Source organism: Cardiocondyla obscurior, linkage group LG08 (assembly GCF_019399895.1).
Source record: "Cardiocondyla obscurior isolate alpha-2009 linkage group LG08, Cobs3.1, whole genome shotgun sequence".
Classification (NCBI taxonomy): domain Eukaryota; kingdom Metazoa; phylum Arthropoda; class Insecta; order Hymenoptera; family Formicidae; genus Cardiocondyla; species Cardiocondyla obscurior.
The window spans coordinates 3288819-3302394 of record NC_091871.1 but is presented as its reverse complement, the minus strand read 5'-3'; the positions used below and the strand labels follow the sequence as shown (position 1 = coordinate 3302394).

The following is a 13576-nucleotide window of genomic DNA, read 5'->3' as shown; positions in this document are numbered from 1 at the left end:
ATCCGAGCGACAGGCAAAAATGTTTCGCGGAACGGAGACATGTGAGCGCAATATTGCTAAATAGAAATGTACGCGCGGCCGCGGGTATTTAACAGCGGCGCAAATAGAACGGGCGTAATGTGCGAAAGAAACAATCTCGGATAAGTGCGAGGAAAAGTGGAGCAAAGCGGCGAACCGTATAAAAGAGAGCTGCATCTAAATATATATATATATTTAGACTAGAATTCGCCCGCACGCGACTCAAGTGTTAAGTCGCGATAAAACGGAAGATCGTTATTCGGCCTGGCCGATAATATAAAAAACCGTCCGTAAAAATAACGCGCGGGCGACGTCGCATGTTTTTCGCAAATATGCATAATCCGACAGGCGATTAAACCGAAATCAATTCGTTCGTAACCGCGGGAACGGAATGCATGTCCCGATATAGCGGGACACGGGACCAAACTCGTTTAACGCCGCTCGAAATAGTTGACGCGGAAATTTCAGGAGCATACCTTCCTCGCGCGTTTAGCTCTCTTCTCTAACTCCGTTCGCGAGAAAAATCTCACCCCCGCGATGAATAATACTCGACGACGAAGAGCGATATTGCATTACCTTCCGCCGCCGGAGCGTGTCGCGAGAACCGGTGGCGGCACGACACTTTTGTCAACGTGCTTGCGACGGGGGAGGAAAAAAAAAAGAGACTCAATTACGCACGCGGGAAACAAGGGGGAAAACGTTAACAAGGTGCGCTTTAGACGGCTGACTTTTTGCGGCAATTATTGACGGACGCGTGCACACGCTGCGGTATCACCGGCGCATCGCGGCCAATAAGCGGCTAATGTCCAGCAATTATCGATCAACACGCGGCAATTAACGTCGAGAGCCGGCTTTCTTCAGAGAAAAACGTAACCGCTAATTCCTACCGATGTCCGATAGCGACGGCTCGAGTCAGATTACAAGATAACCCGCTAGAAAACTCTGTCGAGCAGAAACAGCCTGATATTATCGTCACTTTATGACAAAAAACGACGACGCGATGAGAGTAACGTCGACACAATTTCGCCGTTTATCAGCCGTCCCAGGCTTGATACCTTTCCGCGAAGATTTTTTTTATTGCACTAAGCTCGGGCCTTTGCCTGCGACGACGGCGTTGGCGCACTTCTCGCGTCACATTATCGTCGATCGTCGCCCTTAGGGGACTCGCGTATTTACGAGCGGCGCGTTAATTAAATCTCGGCGAGAACGATGTAATATTATACCGGTGTTATCGCGGGCCCGCTAAAAGTGCGGCACGCCGAGTGGCGGCGAGGTGCTCGCGGGAGCCGGGCGGGAACGCCGTGAGGAGAGAAAATTAAGTGTGAATGAGCGGTATTAAAATAGGCGTGCACACGACATTCCCCGATAAAGTATCGAAAGTAAAGTGAAGGCGATATCTCGCGGCGGGGCCGTAAACCGGTGCCGCCGTTACAGCCGGTGCCGTCGCATCGAAGATAATTACGTCGCGAACAGAAGCGTAATCCCGCGGCATCCACAAGCGGTTCGCGAGATAACAAGGACGGACTCTCCCTCGCGCGCTGATAAAACCCATCGGAATCAGTCGATCGAAGCGTTGCGCAACGTCACCGCGTGCACGACGTAAGAGAAGCGACAAAGTGCTCGGCGTGAAAGATCCTCTCGTGAGATTCCTGGTTGCAGCTCGCTAGTACCGCATCGCTCGACCGCGATAAGAAACCGTAAAAGGAAAACTGTACTTAGTGCCTTCTTAGATGACAGATAAGTGAAATTAATCGCGCGACGGCGGGACTTCCGCGACTCCGCGTTCTCGTCGCCTTTTCGGGGCAAATAAAAGCTCATGAAACCGAACGCGGTTTAGACCTGTGGCTCGGGGTCGTCAGCTCTCGAACGGCGTTATCGAGAAACGGGAATTCTAGAATCGAACCCTGCCGCGAGAACGTGGGTCTAAGAATAGCTGAAACTATTTAGTTGCGCGCGCGCGCGAGCGTTTTTCAATGAATTGTATTAATGGTCAAATTGGTCAGGAGGCTTAATTAGAGCCAATAACTTAACTATCAAATAATTGTTGCGAATTGAGGCCGGCCATACGTGCCATACGCGAGCGGCGGAAGTTACTGTAAATGTCCCCGGACGTTTCTTTCGCCCGTCACCGTCGCTCAAGTCCCCTGCTCTTTTCACGTCACAAATTTCTCCGGTCGATCGAGATTTTTCTTATTCGATAAACTTTTTTCCACACGCGACGCCGGGAAAAATACTCTGCTACGTCGAGGAGACTCTCGACGCGATATAATATTATGTGATATATCGGCGGCGCGAGAAGTGACGTGCAACTCTTTATTGCGAGGCTTCTGATCGCGCATGACGATATTATAACAAAGCAATTCTAAACGAATTAGCGATTAATTTTGAGTTACGAGTAACGTTTTCGCGTTACATTTATTTTAACGGCAGACGCAAAATGCCTGACGTTTGATTCGAACGCGTTCGAATCACTTATTTCGATGTTATTTTGTTGATGAAAGAAAAGAGCAATAAGGAGTTGAAGTTATTTCAAGTATAAACAAGTTGTCTGATGGATTGTGCGTTCTCACCGAGACGCTTTGAAAACTATGTTATATGTTTCGCGATTGCGCTTTTGATTTCTTTAAAATGTATTTTTCGAGGTACATTCCGTATTTTTGTAGAATCCTCTTCCCTTCGCAATAATTGTTCGCTCACATATATAAAGTTAAGCGAGGGAAGGTTTTAATGTTAAGTACGCGTTAACGCGGCGCACGCTGACGTTAAACGGTGATGCGCCAGTTTCCGTTAAGAGACGATTCCGTAATACTTATTGTTAGTAACGATCCGCGCGGCGAACGGCAATGCAATCGATATTTAGGTTTCACCTAGAAAGACGTGAATCCTTTAGATTTACCTCGTCGCAATCCATTCGCGAATAGACCACGTATACGTGCTGCCCGTGGCATACCTGTCTTTCTTAAGCGCCGTTTTCTAGGTGACTCCGCCCACGGTTCCAAGTACATACGAGCCGGCAGATGCACCTGCGTGCATCGGCACGAGCTGGTATCGATTCGGCGTGAAAATTGCATATTGCGGAATCGTTAACGCGATGACGATTCATTCCATCCCGTGGCTCGATCGCCGATCGATCGATCGCACGTGAACCTCTGAGGGCTCCGGCGAGACTTGAACGTTACGCGGCGTTACGAGCTACGATGGACGATCGATTAATAAAAAAATCATGCAATAATGAGGATATTTATTCACCCTGAATTCCACCCTCGTCCCCCTTTGCCTCCCCGCCGATCCTCCCCCGCCACATCATCTTCGACTGGTCGATCGCCCCGACTAATAGCTGCTTTTCTGTGTTTTCTCTTTTCCACGGGGGGCGTTTACTAGCAGACAGCTACCAGTACCAGCTGCAGTCCATGTGGCAGAAGTGCTGGAACACCAACCAGAGCCTGGTGCACAACCTACGCTTCCGGGAACGTGGACCCCTCAAATCTTGGCGGCCGGAAACCATGGCGGAAGCGATCTTCAGCGTACTGAAGGAAGGACTCTCCCTCAGCCAGGCGGCAAGGTACGTTTTCTCTACGTTCACTTGCCCTCCTTTCCCTTTTATTTTCGATTTTACTCGATTTAAATAATGTTACGTCACGCTAAATCGTTAATTCCTTTAAATGCAATATCAAATATTTTATATACCTGCTCGTTACGATATTTTATTCTTACGTAATTTGAATAATTGTTTTGCGATAAGAAATTTATTGGGGGGAAAAAGAATTACATATTAAAAAATATTACGATAAAAATAAAATGCCGGCGCGGCCCCGGCTGTGTATCGTGCAATATTAATATTAATATTAATCGATGCAACATATTAATTCTTAAAAATATTCCAATGTTTCCAGCGGGCTTCGTAAAAATTATTTATCTCATTTAATTGCACTTTTTCACTATATTACGCGTAATATATTAATATCGGCTGATATAAAACGCGTTAATTTAAAAAATATATCGAAAATGTCTCCGATGTATGTTGCAAAAATAATTAATTTATTCGCAATCATTTTCCGTGTGTACGATGGGTATACAGTTGACCGTGTGCCGATATGGGACCAATAATAAAATTAATAATATACTCCCCCGCGCGGCTGCATAAAACTTCGGCGCGCGACATTTAATATTAACGACGAATGATGAAATGCGTTAATATAAAAATTAAAGAATTATTTTAATTGCTTATTCCAAGAGTCCGCCTCGCGGCGCGGCGGCGGCGGCGGCCCGGTTCTTGCAACGTTAATAAGTCATGGGCGAAAGATTAATATTTTATGCGAGTTTGTGCCGCGCCGTTGTTCCCTCCGCGCCGTCGACTCACGCAATGTACCGAGTAAATAGTTAAAATTGTTATATAAATGTCTTATGATGCGATGCGTACAATAGAGCCGGGTTATTACGCAATGAAAAATTCCGGGAAATTATCCTGCATCAGGCATACCTTATCGCCGCGCCTGAATCATGCTAAATAATCGTCCGATCTGCTGCTCAAAAGCGGCGCTGCTTTAAAATCGTTTGCGCGTGGACGTCGTAAAGCCGGTATCACGTTTGCGTAACAACGTCGACTCGCCGTTAAAGGGATTTCTTTTAATTCGCGTACAAAGCGACTCAATAAAGCACGGCTTTACGAGCCGCGAGCGATAATTTTTACGATAATCGATTCGAGGATCGATAATGCTTCCCTAATACTCGCCGCCGCAACCCGCGCGTGTATTTTTATTTCAACTTTTTTATTCGCTCCGCGAGATTGCTCCATTTTTTTATTTTATTTTACTGTTATTATTTTTTCTCTTATTTATGTTGTTAATTTTATTAATATATTTCAACTTGGGCGCCGTCGACGCGACGATGAACACGGAAACAAAGCGGATGACGAGTTTCTTGCGTCGCTCCTCGCGAGAAGTTTTACGTTACTTCGTTAAACGCACGATGTCATCGCCAGTACTTCCCGCGCGATTGCATAATTCCGCGGGATTGCATAATTTTCATCGTCATGCATTCAAATATGTTGCGCTGAATCTTTCATACTCCGTCGGCATAATAAAATTAATATAAATTAAAATGAAATGCGTAATGAAATGAGATAAACGTAAAGTGGCATTAAAATACGAGCTGCCGGGATGAATAACTAAAGTCAATTAAAAGACGTAACGTAACGCGACGTAAGATGCGCGGCGGGGACGGGCCGAGCTATAAATTACGTTGATTATAATTATAAGCTACAAATCATAATTGCGTCTCGCTTCTACCTTTCAGGAAATACGATATCCCATACCCGACGTTCGTCCTGTACGCGAATCGAGTGCACAACATGCTGGGCCCTAGTGCCGACGGCGGAGCCGGTAAGTAAAGCTTGCTGTTTTTCTCTCAAAATTCCCCTCGCTCTCTCGATTAATATTTTTTTTTTTTTTTTTTTTTAAACGAAATGCGAAATCAATGGCAGCGTTCAACAGGAAAAGTTCCCACGCTACCGTTGTAAAATTCCCGAATCTGGCTAGCGTACGCTTCTATCCTCGGCTGAATCTAAAATCACACGCTAATCAGAATCAAAAGTTTTACTAACGATTGCAAAAGTGGCACATTCTGCTGAACGCAACCAATTCCCGTCAACCGAAATATAAAGGTGATGGTTATAATCCCGTGAATATTAAACGTCGCGATCGAATAAAATCGCGTGACGAAAAATTTCTGCCTGCATCTCGTATGCAAAATCGAGGTACGTTTTAAATCTCTTGATTGTTAACTTCGTAAGCTCGAGACGGGACGCGAAAACGAGTCCAAAAATCCATTAAACGTCGTACAACATCTTGGCTTTTAAAGCGTTCTTATAGCCTCAGGCCATCGCGCGAGGCACTCGCGTAATGGACCGCGACCGGTGTGGCCAATTGTAAATAGTTGATAAACGGTATTGGATCGGGAGAAGAATAAGTCTGAGAAGTCAGTTACGCTCGTAAAAGTCGCAATTACATCGCGCAATTATGACCGGACCTAATATCGAGCGCTTAGTCACGTGTCATTAGCATGTAACATCCTGTAAACACCAGCCGAGCGTGTCATTAAAACATCCTTTATTAATTGCTTAATAAAGAAACGAAGGGGAAGGAAAAGGTTTTACCTGCCGATCGGTGTCGCTTCGAGTTTCGCACTCTTCTATTTCGCGAGTCTTGCGGAACGCGTCCAGCGATTCTACGCGTAAAGATCTCGCCTCCTTTCGGAATTCGTTCAGCTCCGATCCGTCGCGAGACACCGCGAGGTTCCCTCATCGCGATTCTTGAAGAAGCGAATTTCCGCCGGCGGGAAAACGAGGAGCGGGACGGGATCGTCGTAAGAACTTGCGCGCAGAACCGATTTGCAGTGAAATGAATACTTCTTCCTCGCTCCGTCCCATTCCCGCGCTTATCTTTCTCCGTTTCGTAGATCTGCGTCCGAAGGGACGAGGACGACCGCAAAGGATCCTGCTGGGCGTCTGGCCGGACGAGCACATCCGCGGTGTGATTCGCGCGGTGGTATTCCGCGACGGGCACTCGCCCCACATCGTCAAGGAGGAACCGACCACGATGTACCCCAGCTTGGCGAACTACGCCTGCAACGGTCCGGAAGGCGCGGTCAGTCCGAATGCAGCAGCTGCGGCTGCGGTCGCAGCGGTCGCTCAAGGTAACGACAGTCTCCGAACAATTTCTCACTTTTCTCTCTTTTCTTTTTTTTTGTTTTTTTTTTTTTTTCTTTCCTCGTTCCTTCACTGAAATTACCAATTAGCGCTTTGTATGAGGAATACTTGATCGTTTTATTGAAATGCCTATATACTCTGGCAATTTTTCGCATATCAAAAGAAATTCTTTCTTTATTCTTTTACTTTTAATAAGGAATTGTGAATATTTTATATATATATATTAATTTTTTTTTTACGTACTAGGAACGTGAAAAGAAATTATTATTCTTTCTGAAAAATATAGCGCCGACTTAAAGAAACGTTTGGTGAAGTAGTTTGACCTAATCTTTTGTACCCAGGCCTGCGGCACCAGATGTGCAGCATGGTAGCAGCGGCGCACTCTCAGCAGCACGATATGATGGCGACAAACCTGTCGACAAGCCTGTCGTCCAGCCTGTCGTCGAATCTGCAGGCGGCGATGCAGGCGAGCCAGCATCATAACAACAACAATAGCAACGCGAGCGGAGGCGGTCTCGGCAGTAGCAATAGCGGTAACAACGGCAATTCCCCGTTAAATCTCGGCCTGGCGAGTCCAGGATCGGGCGGACCACCCGAGAGTCCGCTGGAGAGTCCTCTGGCGAGTCCGTTGGGCCCGCTGATGGACCCGGCAGGGCACATACCCAGCAGCGTGGAGGTCGGCATCGGTGTGAGCGGCATGACATACAAGCCGGCGCGAAGCTTCGTCAGTCCGCGCCCGGAGACTCTCTTCCAGGAGGACATTGCCGATTTGGTCAAGAGCCCCCATAGTCTCAAGGACAAGGACAAGATCCCGGTGAAGCTTGAACCGCTTACGGATTCGCGCTGCGAATAGTAAGTGATTTCGGTGGCTGCGGAACGAAGAGGAGTGACGACGATGTCAGCCGCAGCAGTACCGCCGGTCATGGAAGAACGAGGAGCGCACCGATGACCCCGAGGAGGAACTCTCTCTCTCTTCGAGGCCGTCAGCGACCGATCACGCGGATCGGTAGGCACCTCGCGAAGTGAATCGACCACTGTCCGATTCCCTTCAACCTCCTCGCGGGAGTTCATAGTATATATAAACGCATACGCGACTCCGAACGTTATACGCGAGCGCGATGTATTGTGCATACGAATATCTTAGAAGGATGTTAGAGAGAAAGAGAGGCTTACAATCAAAAAAAAAAAAAAAAAAAGAAAAAAATTAACCAAGACACAGAGTGCGGATGAGATAAGCGAGAGTATGAGATTTCTCGCCCAGTTGCGCAGCTTCGGGTAAGGACGACCGGAACGGTGGTGAAGCCCGTCCTAGGCGAAAATCGCTCGGTCGAGCCCTCGCCAGCGGGAAAAGCGGTAGAAAAGAAAGCGAGAAAAAGAGAGAGAGAGAGTAAAACTTTCTTTTAGCAAACATACTATAGCTATTGGGTCGCCGGCGCCTCGCGAGCGCGCCGTCACCTTTTTCCAATCTAGATAGTCGTGTCATCGTCGTGTCGTACAGACTATGTACATGTAATAAAGGTAAAAAAAAAAAAAAACCTACACGTCACACCCGCATACATACGAACGCGCGCTCATACGAACATAAAGACACATGCAGGCAGGGCAGACAGGCGGACACGAGCGCGTCACACATAAACGCATACACACTCGGAATTTATACCTACGCATTATACGATAACTGTACTTTTAATGCCAAATGTATAATAACTCGTAAGGGGTCGCCTACTGCCGAATGATTGATTATTCGAGACGGCACCGGCGAGAAAATGAGCCGCCTCGAAAAGAGCCGCACGTTGTACTATCGAGTCCTTACACAACGTGTCATGGATCAGTTTGTGATATGCTCTAATTTTTACGTATCGCGAAAGATTTACGTGAAATGAGTTTAAGATTACGAGAGTATGGTCTCTCTTATTAGCGTTACATATACGAATAAGAAAGTAATAAATTACAGAGATCGCGAACTCTCCATTTCATTTTCGTCCGTAAATCATTCTAACGGCATGAATCTTAACTTCTAGGCAAAGTGTAGATTTGTTTTAAGTTGCTCGTATCTGCTAATAGAAATATTTTTTTTTGTTTCTTTGCATCTTAAAATTAACTCGCGCTTTAACCCGTGAATCTCTTCGAAACCGAAAAATCTCAATTTAATCCGCGACGCTTTGTGCAAGAATACCATTCTTTCGACGCCAGGCAGTAAGCGACGTCATCGATCTAAGCTCGATAAGTAAGGGAGATGTACAAAATTCACTATGATCGTCTACCAAGCAAGCAAACGAGTAAAAAGAAGAAAAAAAGAAAAAAAAGAAGAAGAAATTAAAGAGCGAAAAAGTGAGAAAGAGAGAAAAAAGAATGAACGAGGGGAAAAAAAAAAAAGGTACGACAAAGTATTTAGAAACGGAGAAAACAAATTCAACGGCTTATAAAGCGAGCACACTCTAGGCCGAGATGATCGCTATAAAGTTATTAAGTATAATGATTGCCTTCCTGCCATATTTGGGGTATGCCAAGTATAAAAATTATAAGGTTTAGGGATTAGGGACGAGAAACTGTGGCTCGACACGACAGACCGTGTCGAAATTTCGGTGAGTTCGGCGACCACGAGTGTCTGCATCGATGTGAGATTGCGAGCCTGAATATACGAGTCCGCGTGCGAGCATGAATGCGAGGGTGAACGCGAGTGCGAATGAAGGAGCGAATGTGACCTAAGAGGGAGAGATAAAAAAAATAATAAAAGGGGGAAAAAAAAAACTCGTATACGTGTTCTTCTTTCGAGAGATCGTGCTATTTTTCAAAATTTTACACACGTCGCGCGTGATCCCGGGAAGGGATCCCGAATCCTCGACAATCGATGAACGAGCCGTGCCGATTCGTTAAAGTGACGAGGTATTTTAATACCGTGCAAAATCGAGCGGAATTATGTATCAGTAAAATTTATTGAAGCTTGTAATTAATCGCTTTTGCTAAATTCAGAACGTTTCGCGGAGCTCCAGACATGATTACCGCCGGGGTATCACTTTTCACCGATGCTAATATGAAGATCTTCCATTTGACCACTGTCACTAATAAGCAGACAATTTTTATTATTATATCGAGCAAATAAGGCAAAATTGTACGCGATTAAAATTTATCGGTCCTTGTAATAAATCATCTGCTTTAATTTCAATCTTCTATTTCAGATTTGATTATCGTACGATATTACTTTTTGATGATATAGAGTTCCTCATTTATAACATTAATTAACTATAAATGGATCGTAATTTTTCAAACAACTTAATTTCAAGCGTATATATATCGCGAAAGCGGATTTTTCGGAAAATTCTGACATCGGCACGCTGGTTCAAGAGAGAGAAAGAGGAAGAGTGCGAGAAGAATGTCAGTGAGAATGAGAGAAAGAGACTCCTGTAAGTGTAAAAAGTAAACAAAAAAAAATTCGAAGTGGCCTTCGGTGAAAGGGAAAGATCATCGCTTTTCGCTTTTGCTCGTACGAGGCTTTTGGCGAAACGAGCCATCCGTGTTATCCGTTTGTCTGGAAAACTTTACGGAAGAGAGGGTAAAAAATAAATTGCAGAAAAAAAATAGAAATTGATTCTCACGCCACGCTCATGCAGCCAGATTATTTCCGGTGGGAAAGGGAAGGGAAGAAAGGGACATGGAGAAAAGAATCTCGCGATCGCAGCACGTATCCGAGAAACGACTAGGAGACTAAACATCGGGCAAGTCAAAAGTAAAGGGGAAAAAAAAAAGTAACACGTTATTCTTGATACAAACGACTTTTGTGCGAAAACGGTGTCGCGAGGCGACACGAACGGCGATTTATTATTAGTATACGCGTTGCGAGACTCCAATCGACCACGTTTTTCATTTCGGCGAGAAATTCGGAAAGCGCGAATTCTATTTACCATTTAGGCATTAATGTGTTCAAACGTAAATTCGCGCGGGGTGTGCAAAAAGAAAAAAAAAAAAAAAGACAAAAGAGGGAGAGAGAGAGGAAAAAAATGAAGGGTTGCGCGAATTGGGTTGCCGAAATTTAGTAGGGAAGCGCGAGCCGAATCGCGAAAAAATAAAAAAAAGAAATTTCAGTGTAAAAGAGAGAGAGAGAAAGAGAGAGAGAACAGCGAGAGAAAGGGAGAATACACGAGGTCGCGAGAGCGTGGGGAAGAGAGAGAGCGAATGCGGAAGAGTTTAAAATTAAATATTGTATAAAAAGAAAAAAAGTAGTAAGTGCCTTCCAAAAAAAAAAAAAAATTTAAGTGTCCCGTAGACCGTGACCACTTGACTAAGCGACGAGAAAAGTCATTCGAAATTCTGCTGAATGCATTACTCGTGTGATTACATTCGCAGATACGTTGCGTAAGCCCCGACACCTTTCTAAATGTTCTTATTTTTTACGCGACGTCCGCCGATGTGGATTAATTTTGTTATCGATTAACACGAACATTAAGTCAAAAGTCAGAAGCCTCCGAGATAAAAATTATTTCATACTTCTGAGATATATCTTTTATTTTCTTTTGTTATCTTGCATAATGTCTAATTGCAACTGGTGTTGTTTACGCGCAGAGCGATCTATTTCTTTCTATTTTTTTTTTCTTTCGAATTTAATATAATCCCAAATCCAGATCGATCCCAGTTCGATCTAAATTTGCAGCGGCAGCGTTTTTCAATACAAAATTTTTCAACTGTTCCTGAACTGTTCGCAAAGAGAAAAATCCCTCTTTCGAGATTTTCGGTCCATCTATTTGTAAAAAAAAAAACAAAAAAAAACAAAAAAAAAACGTGATTGCGCAATAAGCGAAATATTCAGTTAACCGGTGAGAACCCTCCTGCATGTCGAATACGCAATGTATCTGCGGACTTTGTGTGCGTGTCAGAGTGAATGTCCGAAGCAACAAACTACCCGACAAAATTTGTGTTTTGGATCAATCCACACAGGTAATACCCTGAATGGCATATTCTCGAAATGTTTTCCTTTTTAGTTTCCCGGCAATGCAAATAAAGTCGACGCATTTTAGGTAGGAGGGAAAGAGAGCATAGAGGGGGAGAAAAAAAATGAAAGCGGAACAGCTGACCGACCGAACGGAGAACGGCTATTTCGAGAGGACCCTTTCGTTTCCACATTTTGATATATACATATATGTATCTGTGAACAGATGGTGAAGAAGAAAAAAAAAAAAAAAAAAAAGAATATACCTATATTACATACCTAAGACGTAAGTGAACAAAAAAGTATCTAATACGCTATTATTGATATAGAACACAAAGTGAATATATATATGAGAAAAAAGTATATTATATATATATATAAATATATATATATAAAAAATTGATATATTGACGCTGTAGGATTATACTGAGGCTGAGTGCGTTTATTGCGAAAGAGAGAAAGAGCGAGAGAGCGCGAGCGAGAGAGATAAAAGATAGAGGCCGCGGTTCTTTTTTTCCGAACGTCGTCGAGGACGAAACAAAAGTTCACGGGCGGAGTTTTGCGCTAGGCGAACTAAAGGCTGATGGTTTTAGAGTCGAGAAGTAGCTCATAGGATCTTTGTTTTTTTTTGTTTTTCGTTTTTTTTTTATATCGGGCCGACACATATAAAAAGACGAACGTGCGTGACTCTGGCGCTACCTTAGAGAGTCGGTTCAGTTTCAGCTCACGGACACGCGACCAGCTTATCGATAAACCCACTGATATATTTCGTAACGTTTCTCTATCCCTCTCTTCTTCGTTCAGTTAACTGAAGAGCAACGCGTTAAATTGTCAAAAGTTTTATAATCGCGCGCGTTCGAAAAGGGGGAAGAGAAAATCGAAATAATTGACCGATGAAGCAAGAAAATCAGTCTTGTTAAGACGTTTAAGTCTTTAAATTCGTGGAGCTCACCGCGAAAGCGCGATTATCGATACGCGAGGTTGGGTGGCCCGAGAAATTCAAATTGCGTACGCACGTAGAAACCCGATCGGCGCGGGCTTTTGTTCCACGCACGTTTGAAAATCTTTCTTTTGATCGTCGTTATATTGCCGCGGTATTGAGTGGTGAGAGAAAAAAAAAAAACTCTGCGAGAAAGCGAAGTTGCACAGCGAACAGCGACAGCCGACTATAAACAGAACATAAGTAGTCTCCGTACACACGATTTACGACTAGTTTACAGGACGCGCGGCCAGGCGACGGCGTTTTCCTCCTCGAGCTGCAAAGGCTTTCGCGCCGGATCGCGTCGTCGGGGCCGCGCGAAGACGACAACACGCCGCGTTTCCGTTTCTCTATCGTAGTTAACGTTTAAGAGACGACCTAGATGTGGCATCTTTCATTTCCGCGAGGACTATTAGTCGAGCAATAGAATCGCACACTTTTCAGAGCCCGGTTATTTAATCGCACACAGAACCCGAAATATTTATACACACGTACAGACACACACGCGTTCAAAGGCGCGATTACACGTACACGAGATACAGCTACACAGAGGAACATCTCCAAGAAGCCGAGAAAACGAGGAGGACACACGAGATTGTTTGTCTTTACTGTAAATAGAGGTGGAGCAGCATGTACGGCAAAGGTTCATCGTTATCACTGTAACGTGTAACATAATTTATTTCTCCGAGAAGTCTCTCGCCGAGACTCCTCTTTAAGTAGCCTAAGAGATCCGGATTTTATTTCGATCCTTCCGCCCGCCGGAAGTGCAGGGGCGAGCCGCACCGGACACGGGCGTCTTTCAATGAGGAAGGAGGGTGGCCCTCTTTCCTTTTCGAAAGCACTTTTGATGCCCGCCGAGGCTGTCGGCGAGCCCGCGAGTCTCTTCGACATTGTCTCGATTCAGCCGCGAAAAAAAAAAGAAAAAAAAAAAAACGTGCGACACGATACA

The 13576-nt window shown here is 44.7% G+C and overlaps 1 protein-coding gene across 2 annotated transcripts in view; it reads left to right on the top strand.

Moving 5' to 3' along the window:
• LOC139104531 (protein bric-a-brac 1) overlaps positions 1 to 13576 on the top strand; it is a 347372-nt gene extending 333796 nt beyond the window's left edge. The window contains exons 7-10 of one of the 2 annotated variants that reach the window (XM_070660049.1): positions 3400 to 3580; positions 5314 to 5399; positions 6475 to 6711; positions 7066 to 13576. In XM_070660049.1, coding sequence (XP_070516150.1) covers positions 3400 to 3580; positions 5314 to 5399; positions 6475 to 6711; positions 7066 to 7577 — 1016 coding nt within the window. In that variant the 3' untranslated portion in view covers positions 7578 to 13576. The remainder of the gene's footprint in view (positions 1 to 3399; positions 3581 to 5313; positions 5400 to 6474; positions 6712 to 7065) is intronic. The other variant, XM_070660050.1, reaches the window with a different exon arrangement.